Source organism: Notamacropus eugenii, chromosome 5 (genome assembly GCF_028372415.1).
Source record: "Notamacropus eugenii isolate mMacEug1 chromosome 5, mMacEug1.pri_v2, whole genome shotgun sequence".
Classification (NCBI taxonomy): Eukaryota; Metazoa; Chordata; class Mammalia; order Diprotodontia; family Macropodidae; genus Notamacropus; species Notamacropus eugenii.
The window spans coordinates 438,284,283-438,311,050 of record NC_092876.1 but is presented as its reverse complement, the minus strand read 5'-3'; the positions used below and the strand labels follow the sequence as shown (position 1 = coordinate 438,311,050).

Here is a 26,768-nt window from a genome sequence, read left to right as displayed (position 1 = left end):
AATAATTTTCTACAACACTGATCTATTAAAGCTTCACTGATAAAGCATTTTCAATGAAATTTTTCTAAATGCATCTCCCTACTAGTGTAATGCTCTATCTCAGGTTGCCTATCAACTCCTACAGGGTAAAGACTACTTAATTGTTACCTTTGTATTCCCAGTAATTAGTACAGCGTCTAGTACATTAGTACAATGGGCACTTAATCAGAACATCACAGATTTAGAGCTGGGGCTGATCCTTCCAGGCCATGTGACCCAACCCCCTTATTTTACAGAGGAGAAAGTTGAAATCCAGAGAATGTAAATGACTTATCCAAAGTCACAAAGGTAGTAAGCAATCCAGATCCAAGCCTTTTGATTCCAAATTCAGTGCCCTTACTACTGCACTATGATGCATTCCTAATAAATATTTATTGATGAATACATAACTTTTTCAGATAACTAAAGCTTATACCTAATAGTATATTGATAAATGTTTAACAAATGACTCTAGAAAAAAATGCAAATGCAGGATACACTCGGAAGTTTAATTTACACTATTAACATTTTCTCCATCACTTTCTTAAATCTAGACATTCAAGAAAATGATAAAGCCCTTGTAGCCAATTTTGAGGCATAAATGATTGCACTGAAAATTTAACAATCTGTCCATGTGAGCCCTTCAATCTGACTTCAACACACCCTTGTCTACACCTCTAAGCTGTAAAATTTTATTTTTATTTTCACCATTTCTAAAATATATTATACTGTATTGATAATGCATTTTTGCTTATTGTTAATGTAACTTTGCATCTTAATGGGAAAGATCTTTCCCATCCATGAATTGGCCCATGTGACCTGCTTAAGTCAAGTCACATGGATAGGAAGGGGTGGAACAGGAGCTGAACTGAGAGGCAGTTAGTCAGATAGCAATCAGAGCTGGGAAAGGCAGCTGGCTAGCATGAGTGGGTGAGCTTGCTTGTGATTTGTGTAAGGGAACTGGTTTGTGGGAAGTCTGACATAGGAAAGACTTGGGGATAGTAGTGTTCCCTGCATTGTTATTGTCTATGGATCTCTTTGTTACTATGATGGATTTGGCTTTCTGCTCTTGGGATTCAGCTTTTTGGTGTTTGAATAAATGTTTTGGTTCTGTCTTCCATATGGAGAGTCTGTTGTATTTCGTGAATCAGAACTGTGCCAGTATATTCATAGCTGCTGTAGGTGCTGTAAATATCATGTTGGCACTACATATACATCCCCCTGCCTGCTGAAGCAACTTAGGTTGAAAATTATTTAATGATGACTATACATCACCCTTGTGGACATTAATTTTTCTATTGAGTTTCAATATAGAGATATCTCTTTATCATAAGCTAAATATCCCAATGCAGTTGTGCCAGTTTTCTTAATTGTTTTTCATAATTTTTCTGTCTCATTCTTCACTTTGGACTATCAGTTTCTTGGTATTGTCAGCATATCTGCCTCCATCAGCAGTTGATCCCTCAAGCTTCTTTATTATACTAGAAGACCACACAGCAAAGGATTTTTTCCCTTTAGTTGTTTGTAAAATATGATTAATCAGATGTTGAATGAGGTCACAAAGGGATCTCCATTAAGTAAAGTGTTTGAGTATTATTATATGGTCTTTAAGATATCATTTTGGATGCTGAGAAGGTTTCTTGCTAATTTTCTTAACATACTGGAAAGCTCACCTCTGAAAAGGTGAATCTTGAGAAAGTGCTTCTACTACAAGATATATAGTAAGATTCCTATATAATACAGTTTGCCTAGAAAAGAGATATTAATTCTATTACTGGATCAACTTTATTAAAGGGGTTCTACTATATTAACTTAAGTCTTATTTTTACTCTGAAAATAAGGTGTTTTATTTTATCATTGTCTAAAATGCTGGTTGAATCAAGTTAATTTAATTAAAAGTATTCAAACTGATTTTAGAACTTTTTTGTTACTACATTTCTGTTGTTTATATGTGGTTTAAAATAGCACTAATAATGGCTATGGACAAGTCTCTTTGAATTAGCAGAAAGCGTTCATTACAAAATATGTTTAAAGAAATTCAGTTGTATACTTTTCAAGTATATACAGTAACTAAAACTAGGAACAGTGTGTTAACTAACAAAAACCACTTGGCAGAGATGATGAAAAAGATGTGGATAAAGTAAGACATAGTTCTTCAAGTCTGATTAACCACAAGAGGAGGAAAGAGGAAGAGGCAAGAAAGGGGTAGAAATTGGATTTTTGTTGAGTCCTCAGAGATAGCAACTGTTTGGATTAGGACTTGAGGAAGAAGCACTAACTGTGCACTGACACAGCTAATCGTGTTCATTGTGATTAATCATGGCTCAAATATAGCTGAAATTCAGGGAATGTCCAGAGGAAAACAAAGGAAAACATCTCAAAAGGAAAATCAGCCTATTATAGAGGAGCATCAGGAGTCCCCAGTAAAAGTCTAAGGCACAGTGAATAGGCACAGGAAGCAGGTATTTGGCTGTGATTGTTAAGAATTCAGTTCTAGAACCTCAGTTACAAAAGTATTTTTCTTTTATCTTTGTATTCCATTGATTGACACAGGAACTTGAACTTACTTAAGGATTCTTTCATAAAGTGATTATGTGTATCAAATGAGATAATTTAAGTAAAAGCATTTTGCTAACTTTAAAGCACTTAGAAATGTAAGCTTTTTATTATTATTACTCAAATGAATCAATGATTTCATAAAGATGATTGTTTCCTCTAACTACGAGGAACCTAATCTATCCATGCCTATCGATTCTGGGCTGCTCTTGTCTAAGTCCTCCCATAAGTTTGGTTGGATTCCTCAAAGTCATGAGGTAAACTTATGAAAAGATATTGAATTTCTAAATATCCACCAACCTAGATATCAAAATGACTTAGGAAATAGTATGAATTGAAAAGAACTGGTAAATCCCAACAGACAGTATGTACAAAAAGGAGAAATAAAAAATCCACAGTCTACAATGTTTATTCACAAATGGGCAGTATGTGGGGAATAAACCAAGAGAATCTTGGCGCATGGAGGCAAACCTGATTTCATCTGAGATTCACAAAAGGAATATGACCGTGGAATGGTACATTCCAAGAAAACAAATTTTAAAATGTTGGAGTAGAATTGCTCATTAGGAAGGTAAATGCATCTGAGAAAATTCATAAACTACAAGGAAGTGTAACAAATAACATTTGCACAAAAACTAAAGGAGAAAAGAAGAAAATAATATGATAATACCCATCAGACTATTTAGTGAATGATGGATTTGCAAAGCAGGTCACATGATCCTTATATAATAAAAATACCAAAACTTTTGGGATGCAGCCCAAGCAGCTCTTTGAAATGAAACTTTTATTAGCAAAAGCAAGAAAGAATAAATCAATGAGTTACACTTGCCACCGGTTGGTTGGTTGTTGTCCTTTGTTTGCAAAGAAGACCAAAATGGCAACATCATGATAAAGTCAAGTTTCAGAGTGTTCAACTGCAGCTGATCAGACCCATACGAGCTCAGAATGCTCTACCGCAGATTGGGCACAGATAGTCTGTGTGAACAGTTGGAGTGGATACTCCAAATTTGAGCATCCTACATTTCCTTTGCACTGTTTCAATTCTACTTTGCTCATAGAGCACAGTACCCTTTCTGCTGTGGGCACACCATGCTAAGTGGTCCTATGCTAGTATTACTTATGTCACACAATCAAATCCAAAGTACTTAAGAGAGACCTTGAGAGTGTCCTCATATCACTTCTTCTGACTACCATGTAATCGCCGGCCCCATTTGAGTTCTCCATAGAATAGTCTTTTTGGCAAGCATACATTTTGCATTCAAACAAAGTGGCCAGCCCAATGAAGTTGCACTCTCTGAAGCATAGTTTGAATGCTTGGCAGTTTAGTTCAAGCAAGGATCTCAGTGTCTAGGACCTTATTCTGCAAGGTGATCTTCAGAATCTTCTTAAGACAGTTCAAATGGAAGTGGCTTAGTTTCATGGCATGGCGCTATTAGACCGTACCAAACATCAAGCTGCCTCTGGCAATGCATATATCAACCTCATTGTCAATGTATACATCCCTAGAAAGTACACTACCAAGATAAGTAGTGGAACTTATCCACAGTGTTCAAAAGTCCATTTGTTCTAACTGATGGCCCCACATATGGATTGTGTGGTGGTGACTGATAGAGCACCTGTGTTTTCTTGATGTTAATTATTAGAACAAATTTAACACAAGCAGCAAAGAATTGATCCACACATTGTTGCATCTCAGCTTCAGAGGCTGCATTGAGTGCACAATCATCTGCAAACAGAAAATCATGCACCAGCACTCCCTCCACTTTGGTCTTGGCTCCTGGCCTTTTCAAATTGAAGAATTTACTATCAGTATGGTAGCTGACATTCATGCTGTGTTCATCCTCATTGAAAGCATTTGACAACATGACTGAAAACATCATGCTAAAATGCATGGGAGCAAGCACACAATCCTGTTTCACTCCACTGGTGACTGGGACAGCACGAGAACTTGAGAACATTGTCCACTACCCGAAACCCAGGCAAACATGCCACCATGAAATTGACATACAATTCTGATAAACTTCCCTGGGCAAATTTGGACATAATTTTCCATAAACTTTCATGACTAACAGTGTCAAGGGCCTTGGCCAGATATACAAATGTTGTGTACAGACCTCTGTTCTGCTCCTGGCATTTCTCTTGGAGTTGTTGAGCATCAAATACCATATCAACTGTTCCTCAGTCCCTTCTGAAGCCATGTTGGCTCTCAGGGAGATGACCATCTTCCAGGTGAATGATCAGCTTATTAAGGATGACTCCAACAAGAATTATGCCAGCAATGACTAAGAGGGAGATCCCCCTGTGATTGTCACAAGACAATCTATTTCCTTTACCTTTATAAAGATGGACAATGGAGGTATCCTTGAACTCTTGGGGGGAGAGGGGCTTACAACTAAACATTTTCAACACTTGCAACTAAAAATAACAAGAAAACCAAAATAAACACTAAATTTAAAAACTCAAACATCAAAATAGAAATTAAAAGAACAGAAATCAGCAAAATTGAAAGCAAAAAATGCCTTAAGTTAAACTAGAAGCTAATTTATTGCGGAAACCAAGAAAATAAATAAATCATTAAGTAAATTTAATTTTAAAATAAATAAATTGCTAGTATCATTAATGAAAAAGGGAAATTAATAAGAAGTGAAGAAATAAAAGAAATTGTTAAAATGTATTTTGTCAAATTGTGTGCCAAAAAAAACTGACAGCTTAAATAAAATGTTTGGATTCACAGAACACCACATAAGTAACAAATAACCCAAACTCAGAAAAAGAAATTGAAGAAGTCATAAAATAATTCCTCCCCAAAAAAATCCAGGACCATAGATATACAAGCCAAATATTTGAAATATTCAAAAGAAATTGATTCCAAAATATTAAACTTTTTGAAAAGTAGTTAAATCAAGAAGTCCTACCAAATTTCTTCTTTGTTATAAATATGGTCTTATACTTAGCCCATGGAAAATCAAATCAAAGAAAGAAAACTATACACTAATAATCCTATTAGAAAAGAAACCACATGAATGTACTAATAAGACTACATATTATGACAAAGTTGGATTTATACCAGGAATATATATATATATATTTGCTGCAATATTAAGTAATGGATTCAATATGTAGAAGGAGACGTATATTTTGGATGTGGTCAATGTGGGAGTTTATTTTGCTTGACTATATACTGGCACCAAAAAAGTGTTCTAGATACAGAAGAGAATAAAGGAGAGGCTGGAAGATGGAAGCATATTTTTTTGTTTACTGATGAGTAGTGTTGAAAGCATTCATTTCTCTTCCACCACTTTTCTTGCTCTCTGCTGACGATTGGGGAGAGGAAGAGCAAAGACATGATAGGTATTCAGGAAATGCTAAGTTTTTATAGGCTGCAGTGACATTTACAGAGTTTCTACTATGTCCTTGCATAATCTATGTTGATCTCAAAGATTTGGCTTACTCTCATAGATTCAATCATCTCTATGCTCATCATTCTTGGAATAATTTATCTAGACCTAACCTCTTTACTGACCTCCAATCTTATATCTCCACTACTTTTTTTGACATTTTGAACTAGATGTTCCATAGACATTTTAAACTTAATGTACCCCAAACTGAGCTCATTATCTTTTCCTCTAAGCTCTAAATCTCTGATCCTCTGATCTTGTTTTCCATCTCTGTGATTTTATTTGAAATTTGATGATGACATTTCCAAGTTATTCATCAAATGTAGATTTCTAGTTAGAATCTGATTAGCATGGAGCTCCTACATCCATTACTCCTACAGTATCATACTCTGTGTGTATTTGTGTGTGTGCACACCTGGGGTTCCCATCTTATTCCTGTTGAAAGGTCGACACCCACTCACAGAACCAATCCTGCTGCAGATCTACACAGAAGATTCAACATGCTCCATTTCTCAACCTGGGTCAGTTCACCCTTCCTTAAGCATCCTGGTGGTCTACCCTCAATCTTTCCTCTGATTCTGGATAGGCGATTAAGTTCAACACTGAAGGGTGGAAGGCTTCTAACCATTGATCAGTCCAACATCATTTATAACAATACAAAATAGAAAGAACCAAAATGCTGGTGGTCTTGTAAAATTAAGCAAAATCTTAAAGATACTGTGTTGTCAATAGGAACTAATTAATGTTATAAAATCCATAGCACTGGTTTTACACTTTTTCAAGACACAATGATCATTTTATAACTCATTTATTTGATTGCAATCATTCTTAAGAAGGACCAAATATACTCTCTTTTGGTAGCAAAGAACTGGAAGCAAAGAAGATGGCCATGCATTGAGAAATAGCTAAATAAATGGTGCAAAAAAACATGATAGAATTTTACTGTGCTAAAAGAAACAAAAATGTGAAAAATCCAGCATAAAAATATTTATACTCTGATACTAAGGAAAGACCAAGATGAACACATGATAACAACAATAAAACAAATAAAAAGCATTTTTTAAAAGGGGAAGAGAGTACATTGAATACTGCATAATTATAATGACTATGCTTAGCCTTGGAGAAGAGTTGAGAAAATTATGCACATCTCTTCCTTCCTTGCAGAAGGGAGAATTATAGGCATAGATTACTGTATATATTAGCAGGCATGATAGATGTTTGGTTGGTTTTCTTGAACTGCTTCTCTTCCTTTTTAAACTCTGTCACAATGGATGATATGTCAGGGAAGGGAGAGAGAAGTGTAGTCAATTTAAAAGAAAAAATAACAAAAAAAAATTAAAAAGGAAGAAACCATTTAAAGTAAATATATTTTGAAACTATTCCACTAGGATGTCTCAGAGCTTGCCTTATTTGTTCAGCTAAAAATCGGCAAATTGAATTTAAACTTGATGTAATAAGATTCATAATTGTTGATATAATCAAAATTCTTGCCAAATTTATACTCAAGAGCAATTCTAATAAAATTCAAGTTAAAAACTACAAGTCTAAGAGGATATGTATAACAATATTGTCTATCAAAAGCATTGTGGTATTTTGTCAAATCTTACCAATCACTACTTGATAAAGCTGCTTTGGTGTCAAAATTACGCTACAATCTTCTTTTGCTTGTGGAATGGATGGGATGTGATTAACTACATTAATAACCTATGAGAAATGACAAATGGTGTCTTACATCAAAATCAATTTTTCAATATTAGCTTACATTGATTTAAGTATATTTATAGATTCATACTAAACTTACATTTCCTTGCAGAGATTCTGCCTCTTTGGCTGCCAAATTTTGAGTACTTAGGAGAGAACTTTCCTTTAAAGGCAATTTTATGGGTTCAGCCATCTCTTTAAATATTTGTGTAACTGAGAGACGAGGTGACTTCAGTCCTCCTCCTCGTTTCATGCCAATATCTATCTCATTGTCTGAGAGTTTAAATGCCCTGTTAAAAAAATTAATGCCAAAAATGTTAGAGAGTATAGTTTTAAATATGTTTATTTTGAAATTAACTAAAAAAATTTACTAAAGGATTAATAGAATTCTTCTGTTTAAATATTTTTAAATATGCATTGAAATTAATGGAGAGGGGGAATAATTAATAAAATAAGAACTTCTGACTCTTCAAGCTTACTAGTTTTCCCCTGCTATTTTAGGAAGTGTACTTTACCTTGCTGACTTTCTCTGCATTCTACGCTTTGCCAATTTCAGGGTGAAGTTATTATAGTGGTCTTTATTTTCTTGTATTTGTATTTCTTCCTCTTTAGTATATGCAAATTCAGGATCCACATAATTGTATCTTGGAACTTTTGTGAAAATGGTCCTAAATATATGAAAATGTGGTATCAATGCATTTTTGTCTCATACCATATCATGAAATTTGAAATTAGCTTTAAAGAAAATATCAATGTTTATAGGGAAAAAGTGCTGAGGAAATGATACATTGTATCCTCCCTGCATAAAACTCTGATGATACAGCAATCAGGTTACTTGGATTTAGACCTGGCAATAGAAATTTCAAAGGAATAAAATCAAAATCTGAATTTATTCACAAAAGTTTAAAAGAAATTATCTTAGCCAAGAGATGAAGTCAACTATAAAATTATGAAAGGTGCATTTTCTTTAATTTCCCAGAGTTTTGTGAAGAAGCTCTTAACAATGAAAAACAACGTAGAAATACTCTGCACTTTCCATCTACAATTCTGCATAACATGAAATACACGGAACAAGAGACCCACACACCAGGTAACCCTTGGAGTTCCCCTCCTCTTTCCAGTTTCCATTTTATTGTCTTCCCGCATCAAATTGTAAGCTCCCTGAGGGCAAATACTAGCTTTCTTTTTCTCATCTGTATATCCAGTGTTTAGTGAAGTGTTTGGCATTGGGTTGTTTCAGTTGTGTCCAACTCTTCATCACCTCATTTGGGGTTTTCTTGGCAAAGGTACTGGAGTGGTTTGTTATATCCTTGGTCCAGCTCACTTTACAGATGAGGAAACAGAGGCAAGCAGGGATAAGTGACTTGCCCAGGGTCACACAGACGGTAAATATCTGAGGCTGGATTTGAATTCAGAAAGATGAGTCTTCTTAACTTCAGGCTTGACATTCCATCTACTGTGCTGCCTAGTGCTCCAGTAGGTGCTTAATAAATATTTATTGATTTGGAATAAAACTAAGGCCTATATGCTATATTCATTGACAAAATTTCTCCCATTTTTCAAAGATATTTTCACTTACAACAGAGAGGGAGAAATGAGAAGAAAGAAAAATAGATATCTGGATTGGCATGGCCCTCTACACTCTGCAAATTTTATTAATCATTGATATGCTCATCCTCCAATAATAAAAAAGCAGGAGCTTCCCAGAGTTACAAAGTTTTAATTATGCTAATAGCATCTTTCATTTAAGTAGCACCTTGAGGTTTACAAGGCAGTTTCTTCACAGTAACCCTAAGAGGTAAATAGTGCAAATCTTCATCTCATTTTACAAGAAACTGAGATTTAGAGGCATAATCAGAGATACAGAGAATCAACCTTCACCTTGAATTCTGCACTGAATCTCCTCTGTGATCATGATTTAAAAAAAGAAAACCTTTGCTAAGTATATATCTCCATGGTATGTGCCTCATTAGATATTAATGATCGGAGGTCATCATCATCCCCTAATTGATGTGCCTTCCCTTCATTTCTGAACATTTGAAAATATTTTTAACAGATGCTATATTTTTGCATGTATAACTCCTTTTGCTCCTTCTTTAATCTTTTTAAAAAAAAAATATTGTAATGGCAAGCAAAGTAGGATGTTTTGCTATTTTTCTGGGTTGAGTTTTAGCCAATCAAATGACTTTGATTGAGTTTTGCCTTGATTGAATCAATCAAGAATCTTTGATTGGAAACAGTTTATATATTGTATTGTTTGGAGAGAGACTGAGACACAGAGAGAGAGACAGAGACAGAGAGACGGAGAGACAGAGAGACAGAGACAGAGAGAGAGAGAAAGAGAGAGAGAGAGAGAGAGAGAGAGAGAGAGAGAGAGAGAGAGAGAGAGAGAGAGAGAGAGAGAGCCAGAGAGCCAGAGCAAAGAGAAGCAGAACTGAGAGAGAGAAGCAACCTTGAGTGGGCTAGACCTCATGGACAGGTCTAACAGAAAGAATGTTTGTGATGCTGGTGCTCTGCCTGTTGATCTGTGTTAATTCCTCAGACAGAAGTAATATGGACTTTTTGAAAAAAGGAGATTTTCCCCAAGGGGGGAGGGGGAGAGAGAGAGATATAATGAGTTCTGCTTTGGACATACTGAGTTTAAGATGTCTGTAGCACACACAATTCAAGATGTCCAATAGGCCGTTTGAACTACGAGAGTGGAGACCAGGAGATTTCCAAACAAGAGACTGTATGAGGGTCATGTTATCGACTTGGACTTTATCATGGTACACTTTTGTCATCATGTCTCTGATGGCATGGTCTTCTTTGGCAACAAAGGATGAACACAATCATGGTATATGATGCGACTTGCTAGTTTAAACCTAATTTCTTTAAGATTACTTTCCAGTTTTTCTAGATGATTTTGTCAAATAATGAGTCCTCAAAAGAGTAACTGGAATCTTTAGGATTATTAGACAAATAAGTTAATATTCTTCTATCGGCCATGTACTTAATCTATTTCACTGGCTGACCTATGTTTTAGCCAGTATCACATCATTCAGATAATTACTATTTTATTATATAGTTTGAGGTGTTACTATTTGGCATTCTTCCTTCTCACTTTTTTCATTATTTCCCTTTAGAATCATGATCTTTTGTTCCTCCATAGGAATTTCATTATTTTTTCAGCACCAATACTGCTTTTTTGATAGTTATATTGTCTTAGTCTACTCATAACCAATGAATATTTCTTCAAGTTATTTATGTCTGTATTTCTGTAAAGAGTATTCTATAATACTACTTATTTAGTTTCTATACATGTCTTGGTAATTAGATCTAAAATATTTTATATAATTTGCAGTTATTTTAAATATAATTTCTTTTTCAACCTGTGCCTATCATATCTTGTTATTAATAAACAGAAATTCTGATGTTTACATGGATTTATTTATGTCTTGCAAGTTATCTAGGATATCTTTATATTAATTTTAATTGACTTGCTAGAATAAGGGAGGCTGTCTCCCACATGTAAAATGGGGTATTATTCTGTGGATTGAAAGGAAGTAGAATAAAAATTTCTAGCCTCCTCTTCTCCCATTGTTTTATAAGGGAAATTTTAACTCCTACCAGTATGGGAGACAGCAAGTTGGGACCAAAACCTTTAGTTACTTTGCTCTCCTCAGAGGCTTTGGGACTCAAGTAGCACTACGATTCTATAAGTAAATTATATAATCTACAAAAAGGAATGATTTCATTTCCATCTTGACAATGATTTTTATTTGATTACTTCTTATCTTTTCTAGATTAGAATTATATTTGTCTATTGCCTTAAATATTAATAGTCTAGGAGATGTGGTTTTCAGGTTCAGTCTAACTTCTGATCACTGCTTCATTGATGGAGGGAAGAAGTTTTATATCCAAAGTTCAATTTCATCTTCACCATCTCAGTTCTACAATGAACATGCATATCAATTAGCAAATAAATACATTTATCCAATTTTATAGCCAAGCAGAAATCAGATAAAATATACAAATAAAAATATATGCCAGATAATACAAAAGGAAGGCACTTCCATACTAGGAGTGAGGTAACAGCTCAATTGGGAGAATCTCAGATTTTACCCAAAGGGAAACTCCCTAAAGTTTCTCATGTAGCAAGATAGGAACAGAGATATAATAGAGATTGATGGCTCCTCTTGCATTGGCTTCTTCCCAGAATCTTTTCCTTCAGAACCCTCAAGGGGAATTCACATCTTCCATCTTCTCTCTCAAAACTGAGAGCAAGAAGCACCTGAGCAGACTGGAGAAATAGAAAGATATCTGAAGACTTGAAAAGACTGAAGGGCTCTTCTATTTCCCACTCTTGTCAACTCCTTCTTGCTCTCGCACAGGCACAGGGAATTGATCTCTACCAATGAGGAGTCTCACACCAATAGGCTTTGGGACTCAAGTAGCACTATGATTCTATAAGTAAATTATATAATCTACGAAAAGGAAAGTGGACCACTTGTCGATCTTCATTAGAATCATCCAAATGGGGAAGGTGATTTGTGATATTACCCAAAATAAGTAGAATGTTCAAAGTAAAACCATTATCACTGAGAATGAAACAGTGCCTAAACAACTGCTCTAAGATGGTAAGGATTATCAATGCCTTAGAGGTAATTAAATAATGCACAAGCAGTGCTGTTGTGCTGACTCCTTTCAATGCTCTGGAATTTCCTGAGTGGTGCACAAGAACAGGTTTTAATTTGCAAGACCCGATGCATTCCCTCCAAGCAAAAGAGTTTTTTCAGTATCTCTATTAGCAGACTCTCCTGACACTAGCACATCTGAAATCCTACATGATTTTCAAAGGAATTGGAATGAAGATTTCTTTCAAAATTCTTTAGTAAAATCAAAGTTGTGTAATGCTAATTTCCGTAAAGCAAGAACTGTCTGCATAACAATGGTATATTCTAAATAATCATCTTAGATGTTTCTAATTTACCTTCAAAAATATACCCTTTATTTTATTTTTTTTCTTTTGACTGTACATAATTCAAATTGCATTAAAGTGACTTGGGAATTTGTTACTTTTTTTACATTTAACATCATCAGCACAGTACCTGATTTCAACACGTGGGTCTCCAGATCTGAGGCTAGCACATCGGTCATTAGGAAAGGCAACCAGTACATCATCCCCCAAGGGTTCACTTAAGTGATGATTATGGATGGATGTTAAGTTTGATTTCAGCATTGCTACTGGTGCAAAGTTTTTGTACTCTCCGGCTTCATCAACAACATACTGTCCAGTGGAATTAGTAATCAGAGGTGTTAGACCTTAAAAGGAATAATTTTAAAAATTAAGTCCATTGAATAGCTTTCTAATTTAAATGTGTCATTGTAATTTTCCACTGATATTTAGTAATTTATTAAAATCAAGTCTAAAATAAGTCCTTCAAAATCTTTAGAAGCACTCATGATTTAACTTCATGTATCTCCAATGAATTAAAGGATCTAACTTTCATAGATCTTAATGTGGGTTCACAGACAGATTTAAAGAAAAAATACAGTTTTATAAATTTCCAGTAATGCCTTATTACATTGAATCTTGCTCCTCTAAACTATTAGGTACTATTGCTTCTCATCCACAAAGACTAATTCAGTCTCAGCTCTAAGAATTCTAGAAAATGTTAATTCCATCAGAATTTTCTTCTCCCAGAGAACAGAAATGATTTTCTATCATAAAGGAAAAAGGAAACCACCTAGACTTTTAGCCCTAAGACTCAAACCACATAAGGCTTGATGCCTTCCAAATAACGCTTCTAATCCCTGTCTCACATTTCCCAACAACTAGAAGTACCAAGAGACTAAGAAATAGTAATATTAAAAAGATTTCATTTGTACTAGTGTCCCCCCAAATATTCTTTTTCTAGTATCTGTTTATATTAATCTATTTTATAATTTTATTCATACATGCAAAATGAATTTGATTTACACAGGTTAAAGACGTATTTAAACTATTTCTAAAAGGTCTTATAAGTTTTCTCAGTAGCATACCGGGAATGATTTTCATCTCAATTCTCTTGGTTGTAGGTTTGCAGATACTTGTAAAACTTAACTGTATTTGGTGAAAAGGTTTCACTTTTACGGATTGTAAATCATCTTCTGCCACAAAACCAAGGATATCCATTAATTGTTTTACTTTAAATATGCCTAGTTGATGTGGCACAAATGAAAAGAGCACATTCTGAAAAAAAGAAAAAGAAAAGGAAGTATATGTTTAATAACGCAAGGACAACAAAAAAGACAGAAACTTTTCCTGGGAAATGTAAAGAAAGATAACTTTATCATGGCAATGGTGAATTTCCTTAAAAAAAATACACACACTGTTGATTCCTTGCCTTTGAGACACTTGTAACAAACTCTGTAGGTGATCTTCAAGAAGTCATAGAATCAATTTGACTAATCAAACATTCTGCATCTACGATGTATAAGGCATTCTGATAGATTCTGGGGATACAAATACAGAATTGAAAACCAATCCCTTACCCTCAAGAAGTTTTCTTTACACATAGGCAACATATAGATAGGTAAATCTACAATAATTTGAATTAAGAAAGAGCACTGACATTTAGGAAAAGTAGGAGAAGCTTCCTGTGGGACATAGGACCTCAGCACAGCATTGAAGAAAGCAAACGAGTCTAAAAACTCAAAGTGAGAAGAGAGCATTCCAGAAAAGAGGAACAGTCTATGCAGAAGCACAGAGATAGGTGATGGATTGCTGAGTTCCGTAAGTAGGCTAAATTGTCTGGAATGGGCAGTACTTGAAGGGATACAACATGGAATAAGTCTGAAAAAATAGGTTAGAGTCAGATTGTTAAAGGATCTCAATACCAGAGTGAGGAATTATCTTTTTTTCATTTTTTTTAGCAGAGAACTGATATGGTTGGACCCATACTTTAGAAAGCTTTATTTTGGCAGAACTGTAAAACAAGGATTAAAGAAGTAAAAGACTGAGAGCAGAGAAACCAATTGGAAAGCTAATCACTATTCCAGGCAAGAGTTAAGGAGGAAGGGTTTCAACTAGGGTGATGGACAAGTGAACTGAGAAAGGGGAACAGATGTGGAAAGTTATTATGGACATCATGGAATCAAAGATCTGGGAACCGACTGACAGTGAGACTGAAGGAAGAATCACAAATGATTCCAAGGTTGCAAACCTCTGTAGTGTCCTCAACAAAAACAGGAAAGGGCAGTGTAGATGCTAATGTAGATATGGAGCTGTGGATCAGTGATCTCATAGAAATGAATATTCCTTCCAATGATGAAGGTTGCAATTCCAAGTCTGCCCACTCTATACAACTCATGTATATGACTGGCATAGGTATAGGAATTATCAGTTCTCTAGATCTGTAAACTCTGCTCACTCTTCTTAATGTACCCTATAAATACAGTAGCATTCTTGGCTACCATATCTCATTTTTGACTCATTTTGAGTCTAGAGTCCATTATAACCCTCAACTAAAACTTTTGCAGGCAAACTTGTCTAACTCTGTCTTCCCCACTTAGTACTTGTGAAGTTGGGTTTTTAAACCCAAGAATAAGACATTCATCTCTGTTGAATTTCATCCTACTAGGTTTGACTAATGTTCCAGTCTATCAGGACCTTCTTAGATCCTGACTCTATCATCTAGTAAATTAGCTATCCCTCCTGGGTGTCTATTATCTGTATATTTCATAGGCATGCCATTTATGCCTCTCTGTAAGTCATCAATAAAACATGTTAACTAGCCCAGGTCTCTAACACATTACAATAGAAACATCCTCTGAAATTGATATTAAAGCATTAATTTAACTATTCTATGCATCGTCATTCAACCAATCCCAAATACATTTTGCTAACATCAAGACCACATTTCCCCATCTTTTCCACAAGAATAACATGAAGATTTAATCAAATGCTTTTATAAAAGGTAAGTAAACTATATTTGCAACATTCTCTTGATGTAAGATTTGTACATCATTTTTCTTTTTAAAATTATTCCTAAAACTCAATCTGATCCTCTCGCTACCCTTTCCCCATTAACATAAATAAGTGAATGAAAGAATACCTTAATACAAAACTACATAGTCCAGCAGAACAAAGTTTCATTTTATAGTGACAACTGTATCTTGTCTAATACTTATTGTGGCTCGTTGGTATTTGAAAATTTTTTTTGGCTGCTTTTAGTATTTTTTCTTTGACCTGGAAGCTCTGGATTTGGGTTATGATGCTGCTGAAAATTTTCAGTTTATGGTTTCTTTCTAAAGGTGACTGGTAGAGTCTTTCCAATTTATATATTTTTCCCTCTGGTTCTAAAAAGTTCTGTGCAGTTTTCATTTATAATTATGGTATCCAAACTTTTTTCTGGTTATACTTCTAAGATTATCTTTCCTTAACCTGTTTTGTAGGTCTGTATATAAATTTCATGGCTCTTATATTTTCTTCTGTCTTTTTCAGTCTTTTAGTTTTATTTTTATATTTCTTATTATCTTACTGAGTCATTGTATTCTGTATGTCCCATTATAATTCTCAGGACATTCATTTCTTTAGTAAGAGTTTCCACTGTCTGTTCTAAGGTGTCAATTTTTCTCTCTCTTCTTTCCTTTCTAACTTTTTCATTCTTTATCTCTCTCTTTTTTATTTCTTCCAGGCAGTCCTACAGGTTCTTATGGGTCAGAATACATTTTTCCTCTTTGGATTTATCTGTACTCATAAGGTTGCTCTTCTTTTCAGGGTTTATCTCTTGAGTATTTCTCAAATCAAAGGATTTTCTCATGATGTCCAGGATTTTTCTCATTTCCCCCGTGTTAGGGTGGGAAATGAGAGGGAAGAGACACTTCCTTGGGTTAAACTGCACAACTGTAGACAGGGCCTGCCTAGTCCTAAGACTTCGAGGGGCTCTGGGGCTACACTGGAGCTGGGCTCTGCTTGGGCTCCTTCTTGTCATAAGTCTCCAGGACTTCTCCTTGCTATAGTCTTCTCCCGGAAGAATGTTTCCCCTCATTGTGCTCAGCTCCAGTGTTATACATGTGCTGAACACCCACCACACAGGCTAGATTTTACCTGGGGACTTTCTCCTGCAGCTTGCCAAAAGCCCTCAGTGTACCCTAGACCTTGTCTGGAACACCTATAGATATACTCAGGTAGTCAGCCATGTCCTTGCAGAAAGTTTGTTCTAGACTCCAGTACTACATGGTTCAGGCCGGGGGTACTGTGCTGGACCTTAGCCAAATAAGCTCTCCTGTAGCCTAGGCCTCAGGAAAGGCTCAGACTTGACTGAGTTTGACTACTGCCATACTCAGGGAAGGAGTGCAAAACTTCCCAGACGCTCCCGGACTTCCTGGGCTCAGTCTTATGTTCCTCTCGCAAGACCTGCTCTGCCTGTCTGTCCCAGGATCTCTCCAGGACTCCAACGATCCCTCTGTGGATTCCTGGGTTGGATGAGGAAGTATATTGGTGATTACTTCAATCTTCTTGTAGAGTGGTTCATTTCTAAATACTGAATAAGCAATGACAAGGACTCTCCTAAGCATTTTCCCACAATCTCTTCATCCCTTATTCTTGACAAATCCTTGCTGACTCTGTGAATACCACTTCCATGTCTAGATGTTCACTAACTATACCTTGAATTATATGGTCTAATATTTTCCAAGAAATCAAAGTCAAGCACACTGGCCTATAGTTTACAGATTCCAATTCCTTCTGTTTTTTTGAAAAAGTGTGTCAATATCCAAAGAAAGGGAAACTCTTAAATGCTTCATTAAAAAGAACAATGGCTCTGGATTAAAAGAATATGAGTTCAAAAACCATTTCTAATGTCTACTATTTGTATCGTAAGTTGTGTATCACAACCTCTGTGGGCCTCAGTTTCCTTAATTATGAATGAGGGGGTTGGACTAGATGGCCTCTGAAGTCTCTTCCAGCATGAGATCTAAGATCCTATGATCACTATCCTATCTTTCCCATTCTCCACCATCCCTCAAAGATCTTTGGTAGTAGTTCACTTCTACCAGTCATTTCAGGATTCAAGGATGTAACTCGTCCTTGTCAACTGAACTCATATTTATCTCCATACTTAAGCCAGTTATAAACTTCACCATTTCTATAAAGGATAGCACTATTCTTCCAGTCACACAGAATAACAACTCTGGTGTTACCTTCTGGTCCTTATACTTCCTCACCCCACATATCCAATCAGTTGCCCAATCTTGTTGTTTCTATCTCCATAACACCTTTCCACCCATCTCCTCTCCACCCAGATAACACCCCAGTTCGGACCTTCATTGTCCCTCACTTAAACTATTGTGATGGCTTCATGAATGGCCTCCTTGCTTCATCTTTCTCCCATTGTAATTCATCCTCCACACAGCTACCAAATGGATTTCCTAAAGCTCACATCATACCATGTCATTCCCCTTTTTAAAACTGACATGAAACACTCACAGAACATCTGTCAGTTAACAAAAGGAATCTCACTTGGCCATAGCATTGGAAGGACATTTAGATCAGGAAAGGGGTATTGAGCAAGGATCCAGCACTGGTTTGTATGAGAATAGTTTCCTTAACTTTTTGTCAAACACGCTCATCTATCCATCAAAAACTTTAAGGAGTAGCAGGTGATTAATGTTGGCCTCAGTTTTGTACTCAGAGTACCAGAAAGTTACATTTCCTCAACCAATTAAGTACTGAAGATAGTTTCAATACCTCTTAAGGGAAAATCAACCTAGTCTGTGTGGAGTAGGCTTTAATGATGGTACTCCTGCCATAGCTACTATTAATTATTCTGTTTTGGGTTTTTTGTTTGTATGTTTTTTTGGCAGAGAGAAAGATCTAGCAGATATCTAGATAATTGAAGTTCCTCATCACTACTACAGTAAATCATGCCTCTACACCAAGCTTGGCACCTATTTAATGAATTCCTCATTTTTTCCTCTTTACATCCAAATAGTCTGTAGTATATCTCTACGATCATATATCCAATTTGCTTATGCCTCAGTTAATCGTTATCCCCAAGTTTGATAGTATGCTTTCTACCTCAAAATTTGGATTTTCTTACAAGAGTAATATACAATACTAATATATTTTAATGTGCAACACTATTCCCCTATTTTTGGTATCTTGTTTCCTTTAAAAAAAAGAAAAGGTAAATTCTTCCAAAGTCATTACAGCCAAGTCTTGTCACATCAAGTCTTAATGACACCACTGATTTTAAAGGCCAAGGGAGGGAACCTCCTTGCATTAGGATCCTTGATTTAACTTGTTTATTGGTTATACTTTCTTATCTTTGCTTGTCAATACCTTAGGCTATAGGCTTTATTTTAGGTAATAGGAATACACACACACAGAGACACACACACACACACACACACACACACCCCTACATTTATATTATAGATATACATATACATGTATATTCATAGCTATATATGTTTTATTTATATCTGTGTGATACACACATACATATATGCATATGTGTATATATAATACAGATACACACATATAAGCAATTTTCTCCCCCACCCATCATTTTGGTTTAAAGTCTTTCTTAGTAGTATTAATGTCTTGAACCATTACTTACCTTTCTACCATTTTTTTTAAACTTTGTATATTTGTTACTTTCCCAACTACATTGTAAATACCTAAAGGCAATGGTATGCTGGTAAATATTTAACAACCGTATCTCCATTGTTGCCTCCCACAAATGGATCTCTATACATTTTTAAGTTTAATCTGAATTATTAATATTTTCTCCATTACTTTCCTAAGTCTAGAAAAATCAATCCCTGGATTATTAGCATTTGCTAATTCCCAAGAAGTAAATTCTTACACTGAAAATTTCATAATTGGCACTACCAAGCTTTCAAGCTGGCTCCAGCACACTTCTCTCTAAAGACGATATACTGTCTTATTCACCATTTTATTTCCCCCATTGACTAGCAGAGTGCCTGGAGTGTAGTGTTATTCAAAATATATTTATTTATTTCACTGAAAGATGAGCACTAGGGAGAAAAAAAGGCTACATATTTCTAAGATGAGTGAGAGCAAAATAAGAAATGAGGGAGGCCAATTATTTTTTTTACATGATAAGCAGAATTTTTCAGATATACATATGTTTTAAAAGAAATCTGAAAGGAAAGGTCAGTTGCATTACCTGAGTACTTTCTTCATCTATCTTGCCTTTCTCTGGAATAATTTTAAAATGAGCCACTTTGTGGAAGCTGAATGCTACAGGAAGTATCTTGGAATGATTTTGTATACTGCACACAATCTCTGAACGTTCACCCATACAACAAGGTGTGAAATTCAGGACTTTTCCTGGTACAAAATTTAATAAGACAGGGAGTCCTGAACCTGTCAGTGCTAACTCCACTTTGGAGAAATGATGACCTGTAAAAGACAACAAAATCCCTGAGCATTTAAAAATAGTTTGGAAACTCAGATGACATTTAAAAGCTTTGCTCCATTAACATGAGATACTATGAAATGTCAAGACATCACTGTAGCTGTTATACTGGGATAGACTGGACATCTGTGTGTAGGTTAACACAAATGGTACCTATAAGGGAGTTCCCATTTCTTAGCTGTTGCCATCAGAGAAGATATAAACCTTCCAGACTTAGAATGACTAGGTATTGCTTCTCTAAGTGAAACTCATTGTGAGATAAGACTAGTATTTCTGTCTTCCTCTTGATGAGGTCCAGGATTTATGCACAGGCCTCTGACTTCTTGTTACAGTCATCATTTGTGAACCTAGGGCCAACCACACTCAAGAGGTCCTGGACAAAATAGAAAGGGATAGTTTCTATCTTACAGTCAAGGTTCACTTTTGCTATTCTCTTTGACTTTATCCTCCTGGAATCCATATCCTTCCCTCCCCCCAAATATATATGATACCTATCTGTTTAATTTGACCTTCCTAGACCAGGATTGGTGAACCTGCTGCAGGTTCCTCGCCCCTGTCCTAGACTTTATTCCTTCTCTCTCCAGACTAGTAGTATCTTCCAAACTTCTCCTGCTTGGATGGATTTCCATCCCAACTATCTGTGTCCAATTTCTACTCACATTTTATCATGTCAATAGCACTATAAGTACAGGTTCCCATAATGTAGTTTATAGTGTGAATTTTCCCACCAAAGCCTTCTGATAGGTTCATGTCTCACATGCCTTGCAGCTCTATTTTTGTCTTGGCAACTCTAATTCTGTGTATATATATAGACAATCTTGACAGTCAAATAATGACAGAATAGATTGCCAATTTGTAATGGAAAACTGTAGCAGAGTGAAAGAATCTGTGTGGCATGTTGGAAAGAACCCTGGACTTGGAACCCAGAAAAGACTTGAATTTGAATCCTTTACTACTTAGGATTCCCTGAGCATGTCACTCTTCCTTTCTTAGTCTCAATTTCCTCATTTGAAATATAGGAATAACATCACTCATATTACCTCTTATAGAAATTTTGTGCAGAAAGCTCATAATATATCTTAGAGCACTGCACAAATTTGCCTTAGTACTGTTATTATTATAATGCAAGTTTCCTAATCCCCTAATCACCATGATACTAAATGTGTAGCTTATTTTTAACTTGGCAATCTACCATCAAGAATTAAATTACCCCATCATCAAAGGATATAAAAAAATATTTTTAAATTAACTTTTTTCCTTCATACAAGATACACTTTATTTTAGGTGGTTCTATTAATATTTTAGCATTTCTCACTGAACGCAGATCTTCATTGTATTTTTTGATGTGTGCAGACTTTTATACTTACTTTCAGTAGCTTTTTCTTCTTCAGCTTTCAAAAAAGTATCTTTACTCTCTATTGCCTCAAATCTCAAAAATAGAGCGTAGTCTTGTCTGTGAGACAAGTCAGCATGCTTCTTACCATTATCATACAGTCTACAAAATTGACAGTCAGAGATGTGTTTCAGTTAGGGTACAGAGAAAAATCTTAAATCAATTTTTTAAGGCATTTCATCAAAACTCCAACTCTATTTAATATTTCTCAGTTAAAATCCTAGGGTAAGAACAATTACTTATTACATTTATGGATAAGGAAAGAATGAATATATGAATACACAAAAGATAGAGAGCAATGTAAGATGTAAGTTGGATAATTTTGATTACATTGAATTATTTTATACAAATAAAACCAATTCAGTGAAGAGCAGAAGGAAAGCAGAAAATTGGGGGGAAATTTTTATAGATAGTTTTTTGGATAAAGGCCTCATATCTCAAATATATAGGGAAATTTGTTAAATTTATAAGAATAAAGTCATTCCCCAAGTGACAAATGGTGAAAAGATATGAACAGGAAGTTTTTTGAAAAATAAATCAAAGCTTTACACACACACACACACACACACACACACACACACACACACACACAGAGCCATATGAAAAAATACTCTAAATCATTGATTAGAGAAATGCAAATTGAAAGGACTTTAAGATACCATCTTAGATTGGCTAAAATGATAGATGGGGGAAATGACAAATTTTGGAAAGGATATGGAAAAATTGGGACACTAATATACTTTTGGTAGAACTGTGAACTGATCTAACCATTTTGGAGAATGATCTAGAGTTATGCCTTTAGAGTTATAATAGTATGTATACCCTTTGATCTAACAATAGCACTATTAGGTCTGTCTCCCAACCTGAACAGAGAAAAAGGAAATGTTCCAAATGTTCTAAAACATTTGTAGCAGTTCTCTTTATGGTGGCAAAGAACTGGAAATTGAAGAATAAGTTGTTGTATATAATTGTGATGGAATATTATTGTGCTAGGAGAAATGAGCAGATTAAGTTTACAAAAACATGAAGACTTGCATGAAAAATGATGCGATATTGTTCAAAGCTATTCTGAGTAATATGAATATTCAAATCAACTACAAAATACTATGAAGGAAAATGCTATCTATCTTCAGAGAAAGAACTGATATATGAATGTATTTATTGTGTGGTTTTCCATATATGTTTGTGTCAAATATTGGCCTTGTCTAATACAGGATTGGGAGGGAGGACAGAAGACAGCTTGGAATTCAAAATGTAACAAAAAATAAAAATCCTGGGACAAATTTTAAAAGTTAGATGAACCTTTAAAAATCAAAAAGTATTGTTTCAACAATATCTTTCTGGGGACTTAAACTCAGCCAATAAATTGTGATTCCTCTGTGGCTATCTGTCCTAATGACTCGGTAAATATGTAATACGTTGCAGTATTGTATAATGCTGTACAATGTATAGAAGTGTGTAATATTCATTGAAAAAAATGTGATTTTTATACTCTTATTACAATGAAACTACAAGGTTGTTTATTGAATGACATATTCTAAGGTCTTCAAAAGGCATTTTCATTGGTCAAAGGACCAGATGAACTTTTGGTTAAAAATCTATAAGTGTTCAGGGCAACAGAAAAATTCTGCAACTCACTCTTCAAAGAATTCAAGCAAGGACTTGTAACCAAGGCAACATAGCATCCCTAATTAGGACATTTTTCTAAATGAACAAATTAAATGAATACAAAGAATTTTCTTAATTCTCTTTTACTATAAATTCTGAAAGTCAGTACATTTCAACTAGTGGGTAAATAGACTCCAAACAAATGCTTCACTTGAATTCAATTCAACATTTTCTAGTCATCCTACCAAACTAACCAAAATAAACATTTAATACTCAAGGTACTCTAATAAGGCACAGAGATACAAAGGCAAAAACAAAAGATAACTTGACTTCAGGGTGCTTAAGAGTGTGACAGCAAGTCAGGAAATACAACACATATGGAGATGTGTAACAAGTTGGGAAGTGAAGGTGGAAGGCAGAGATCCAAGTGTTGTAGAAAATGTGAGGAGGAAAAGAGCAGGATGAGACAACATTTCACAAAAGATAAGGCACTTCTGAGTTGGGCTTTGAAGGAAGATGCCAATTTAAAAAAGCCAAGACAAGGAAGGAGTTCATTCCAGACAAAAAGAATGGTTTGTACTAATGCATAATGGCAGGATAAGGAATGCTGTTTGGAGAACAACTAGTAGACAATAGACCAGCTGGAACTTAGCACTCATGAAAGGGAGTAATGGGCAAAAAGACTGGAAAGGTAAGTTGGAGCCACATTATGGAAAACCTTTTATATATCAGGCTAAGGAATGTATGTTTTATGCATAAGTCTGCCCTTAATCTGTAGTATTTTTTCACCTGGTACCTTGTCCCTATAAAGCTCTCTACCAAAGAGAATCCAGCAGCTCTCTCTATTTAGGCAGGGGTGAGGTAGAGGTGGTAAAAACCTATGATCATTTACTCTATTATCATCATCTGACCCAGTTCAGTATTTAAAATGTAGGCTGGGGGCAGAGCCAAGATGGCGGAGTGAAAGCAACGACTCACCTAAGCTCCTGGAAAAACTCCTCTGGATATATCTGGGGGTAGAGTCTGACCAGACTTTGGAGGTGTAGAATCCAGTGGGAGACGGACTTTGACAGATTCGGAGCCCAGGCTGGACTGGAAGGTCCACGGGAGGGATCTGTTCCGCGGGGGTAAGACCCTGGCGCGCACAGCGCAGCGCGGTCGGCACGGCAGGGCGGAGGCGACCCGAGGGGCCCAAGAGTGGCGGGCGAGACCAGCGGAGCAGGAGATAAGCCAGGCCGAGCCAACGATATCAGGGCAACAGCCTTTGAAATCTTCAGCCTAAAGACGGGACTTCAGTGGGTCACTACTTGAACATCCAGGAGCTGGGATGCCGGAGTGATCAGTAAGTGCTCTCCCCTCCCCCCCGATGACCGTGAGGGAACCATAAAATTCTTCCCCAGATTAATCCTGGATCGGTGGGAACAGCAGAAGGGGGCGGGTGGTCTCATAACACCAGAGGCTGGAAAAGTGGCAAAGGGGGATTCTTCCTACCGTGGTGGAGGCTATCTGGAGGGACAGACGACCCAGGGCAGAGAAAATTCGCACTGAGACCCAAGCAAGCCTCAGCCCGGGAGATGAGCCCCAGGAGGGGCGGGAACACGCATTAGCCTCTAGGCGTGCCCCAGCCCTCCAGGGGAAAAGGGAAGACAATAGGGAAGCTGGGATCACCATCCCCCCGGACCTTGCCTTTGCCTCAGGCCAGCTGAGGAGATAGCCTGAGACCAGACCACACCTCCCACACACCTATCAAGCTAACCCCAGGGTTGATCTGGGAAACAACAACAACAACAACAACAACAACAAAAAAGCCTGCTTTTAGCCTAGACAAACATCAACTCAACTTAAAAGATCTGTACCTTCTGACTGAAAGAACCAAAAGCTACAACACTCAGCGAACATCATGAATCGGAAAAAGCAGACGAAAAGTGAAAAAACCATAGAATCTTTCTATGGGGATAAGGACCAAAACACAAACACCAAAGAGGTCAGAGCTGAGACCGTACTTCCATCTGAAACCTCAGATGGGACTATGAATTTCTCGCAAGCACAACTAGATTACCTGGAACGTCTGAAGAAGGATATAAAAGAAAAACTGGCCAATGATTTTAAAACCATAAAAAAAGAATTCACTGATGAGAACATCAATCTGAAAAAGAAAATTGAAGAAATGGAAAAGGAAGTTCAAAAATTAACTGGAGAGAATAATTCCCTAAAAGGAAGAGTTAATCAAACGGAAAAGGAAACTCAAAACCTAATAGGGAAAATTGATCAGATGGAAAAGGAAACCCAAAACCTAACTGGGAAAATTGGTCGAATGGAAAAAGAAGTACAAAAATTAAATGGAGAAAATAGCTCCTTAAAGGGAAAAATTGGCCAGATGGAAAAGGAGATGCGAAAGCTAACTGAAGAAAACAATACGATCAAGATTAGAATTGGGCAAGTAGAAACTAATGACTCAATGAGGCAACAAGAATCAGTCAAACAAAATCTAAAGAATGAAAAGATAGAAGAAAATCTAAAATATTTAATTGGAAAAACAACTGACCTGGAAAATAGATCCAGGAGAGAAAATCTAAGAATTATTGGCCTGCCAGAAACCCATGATGAAGAAAAGAGTCTGGACAATATCTTCCAGGAAATCATCCAGGAAAACTGCCCAGAAGTACTAGACTCAGAGGGCAAAATAGTCATCGAAAGAATCCACCGTTCCCCACCGGAAAGGGATCCCAAACTCAAAACCCCAAGAAATATAGTTGCCAAATTCCAGAGCTATCAAGTGAAGGAGAAAATACTACAAGCAGCCAGAAAGAAACAATTTAAATATCAAGGTCACACAGTCAGGATCACACAGGACCTTGCAGCTTCTACATTAAAAGATCGAAAGAATTGGAACCCAATATTCCGTAAGGCAAAGGAGTTGGGACTCCAACCGAGGATCAACTACCCAGCAAAGTTCAGCATAACATTTCAGGCAAGGAGAAAGTCATTCAACGAAATAAGGGATTTCCAGAGCTTCCTGACCAAAACACCAGAACTCAATAGACAATTTGATCTTCAAATGCAGGTCTCCAGAGAATCATAAAAAGGTAAACAGAGGGGAAAAAACAAAAACAAAAACGTGCAACTCAATTAGGGCAATCTGTTTACCTCCCTGTAAGGGAAGATGATACCTGTTAATCTTGAGAACTGTGCAGCTATTATGATAAAAGGGATATATGTAGAGGGAACGGGCATAAAGTAAATGATGTCATGTCAAAAATATGATTTAAGTATGAGAAGGGAATGTAATAGGACGTGTGGAAAGGGGGAAGCAGAAAATGGCAAATTATATCACAGGAAGAAGTACAAAACTATAGTAGAGGGAAGGAGGGGAGGGAGATGAGCATTGTTTGAGAGGTACTCTCATCTGATTTGTTCAAAGGAGGGAACAATAACCTTAAGCAGATAATCCTAACTAGCTCTATAGGTAGTAGGAGGGGAAGGGGGAAGAAAGGGGAGGGTGGCTAAAAGGGAGGAAAGAAGCAATAAGAGTAAAGGGGACTAAAAGGGAGGGGGGCTAAAAGAAGGAGGGGAAGGCTGCAGGAGGAGGGGGAGAAAAGTGAATATTATTGAGGAGGGGAAGGGAGACGGGAGAGTTAAAAGCACAAATGGTGGGAAAGAGGGTGGAGGGAAATACACAGA

The 26,768-nt window shown here is 36.3% G+C and overlaps 1 protein-coding gene across 4 annotated transcripts in view; it reads right to left on the bottom strand.

Annotated features, from left to right (window-relative positions):
- CFAP47 (cilia and flagella associated protein 47) overlaps window positions 1–26,768 on the bottom strand; it is a 917,896-nt gene that overhangs the window by 829,716 nt on the left and 61,412 nt on the right. For all 4 annotated transcript variants that reach the window (XM_072615195.1, XM_072615192.1, XM_072615194.1 and 1 more), the window contains exons 7-13: window positions 21,454–21,581; window positions 19,835–20,070; window positions 13,698–13,887; window positions 12,764–12,977; window positions 8,189–8,341; window positions 7,774–7,963; window positions 7,580–7,676 (exon numbers count right to left, since the gene is read on the bottom strand). In XM_072615195.1, coding sequence (XP_072471296.1) covers window positions 7,580–7,676; window positions 7,774–7,963; window positions 8,189–8,341; window positions 12,764–12,977; window positions 13,698–13,887; window positions 19,835–20,070; window positions 21,454–21,581 — 1,208 coding nt within the window. The remainder of the gene's footprint in view (window positions 1–7,579; window positions 7,677–7,773; window positions 7,964–8,188; window positions 8,342–12,763; window positions 12,978–13,697; window positions 13,888–19,834; window positions 20,071–21,453; window positions 21,582–26,768) is intronic.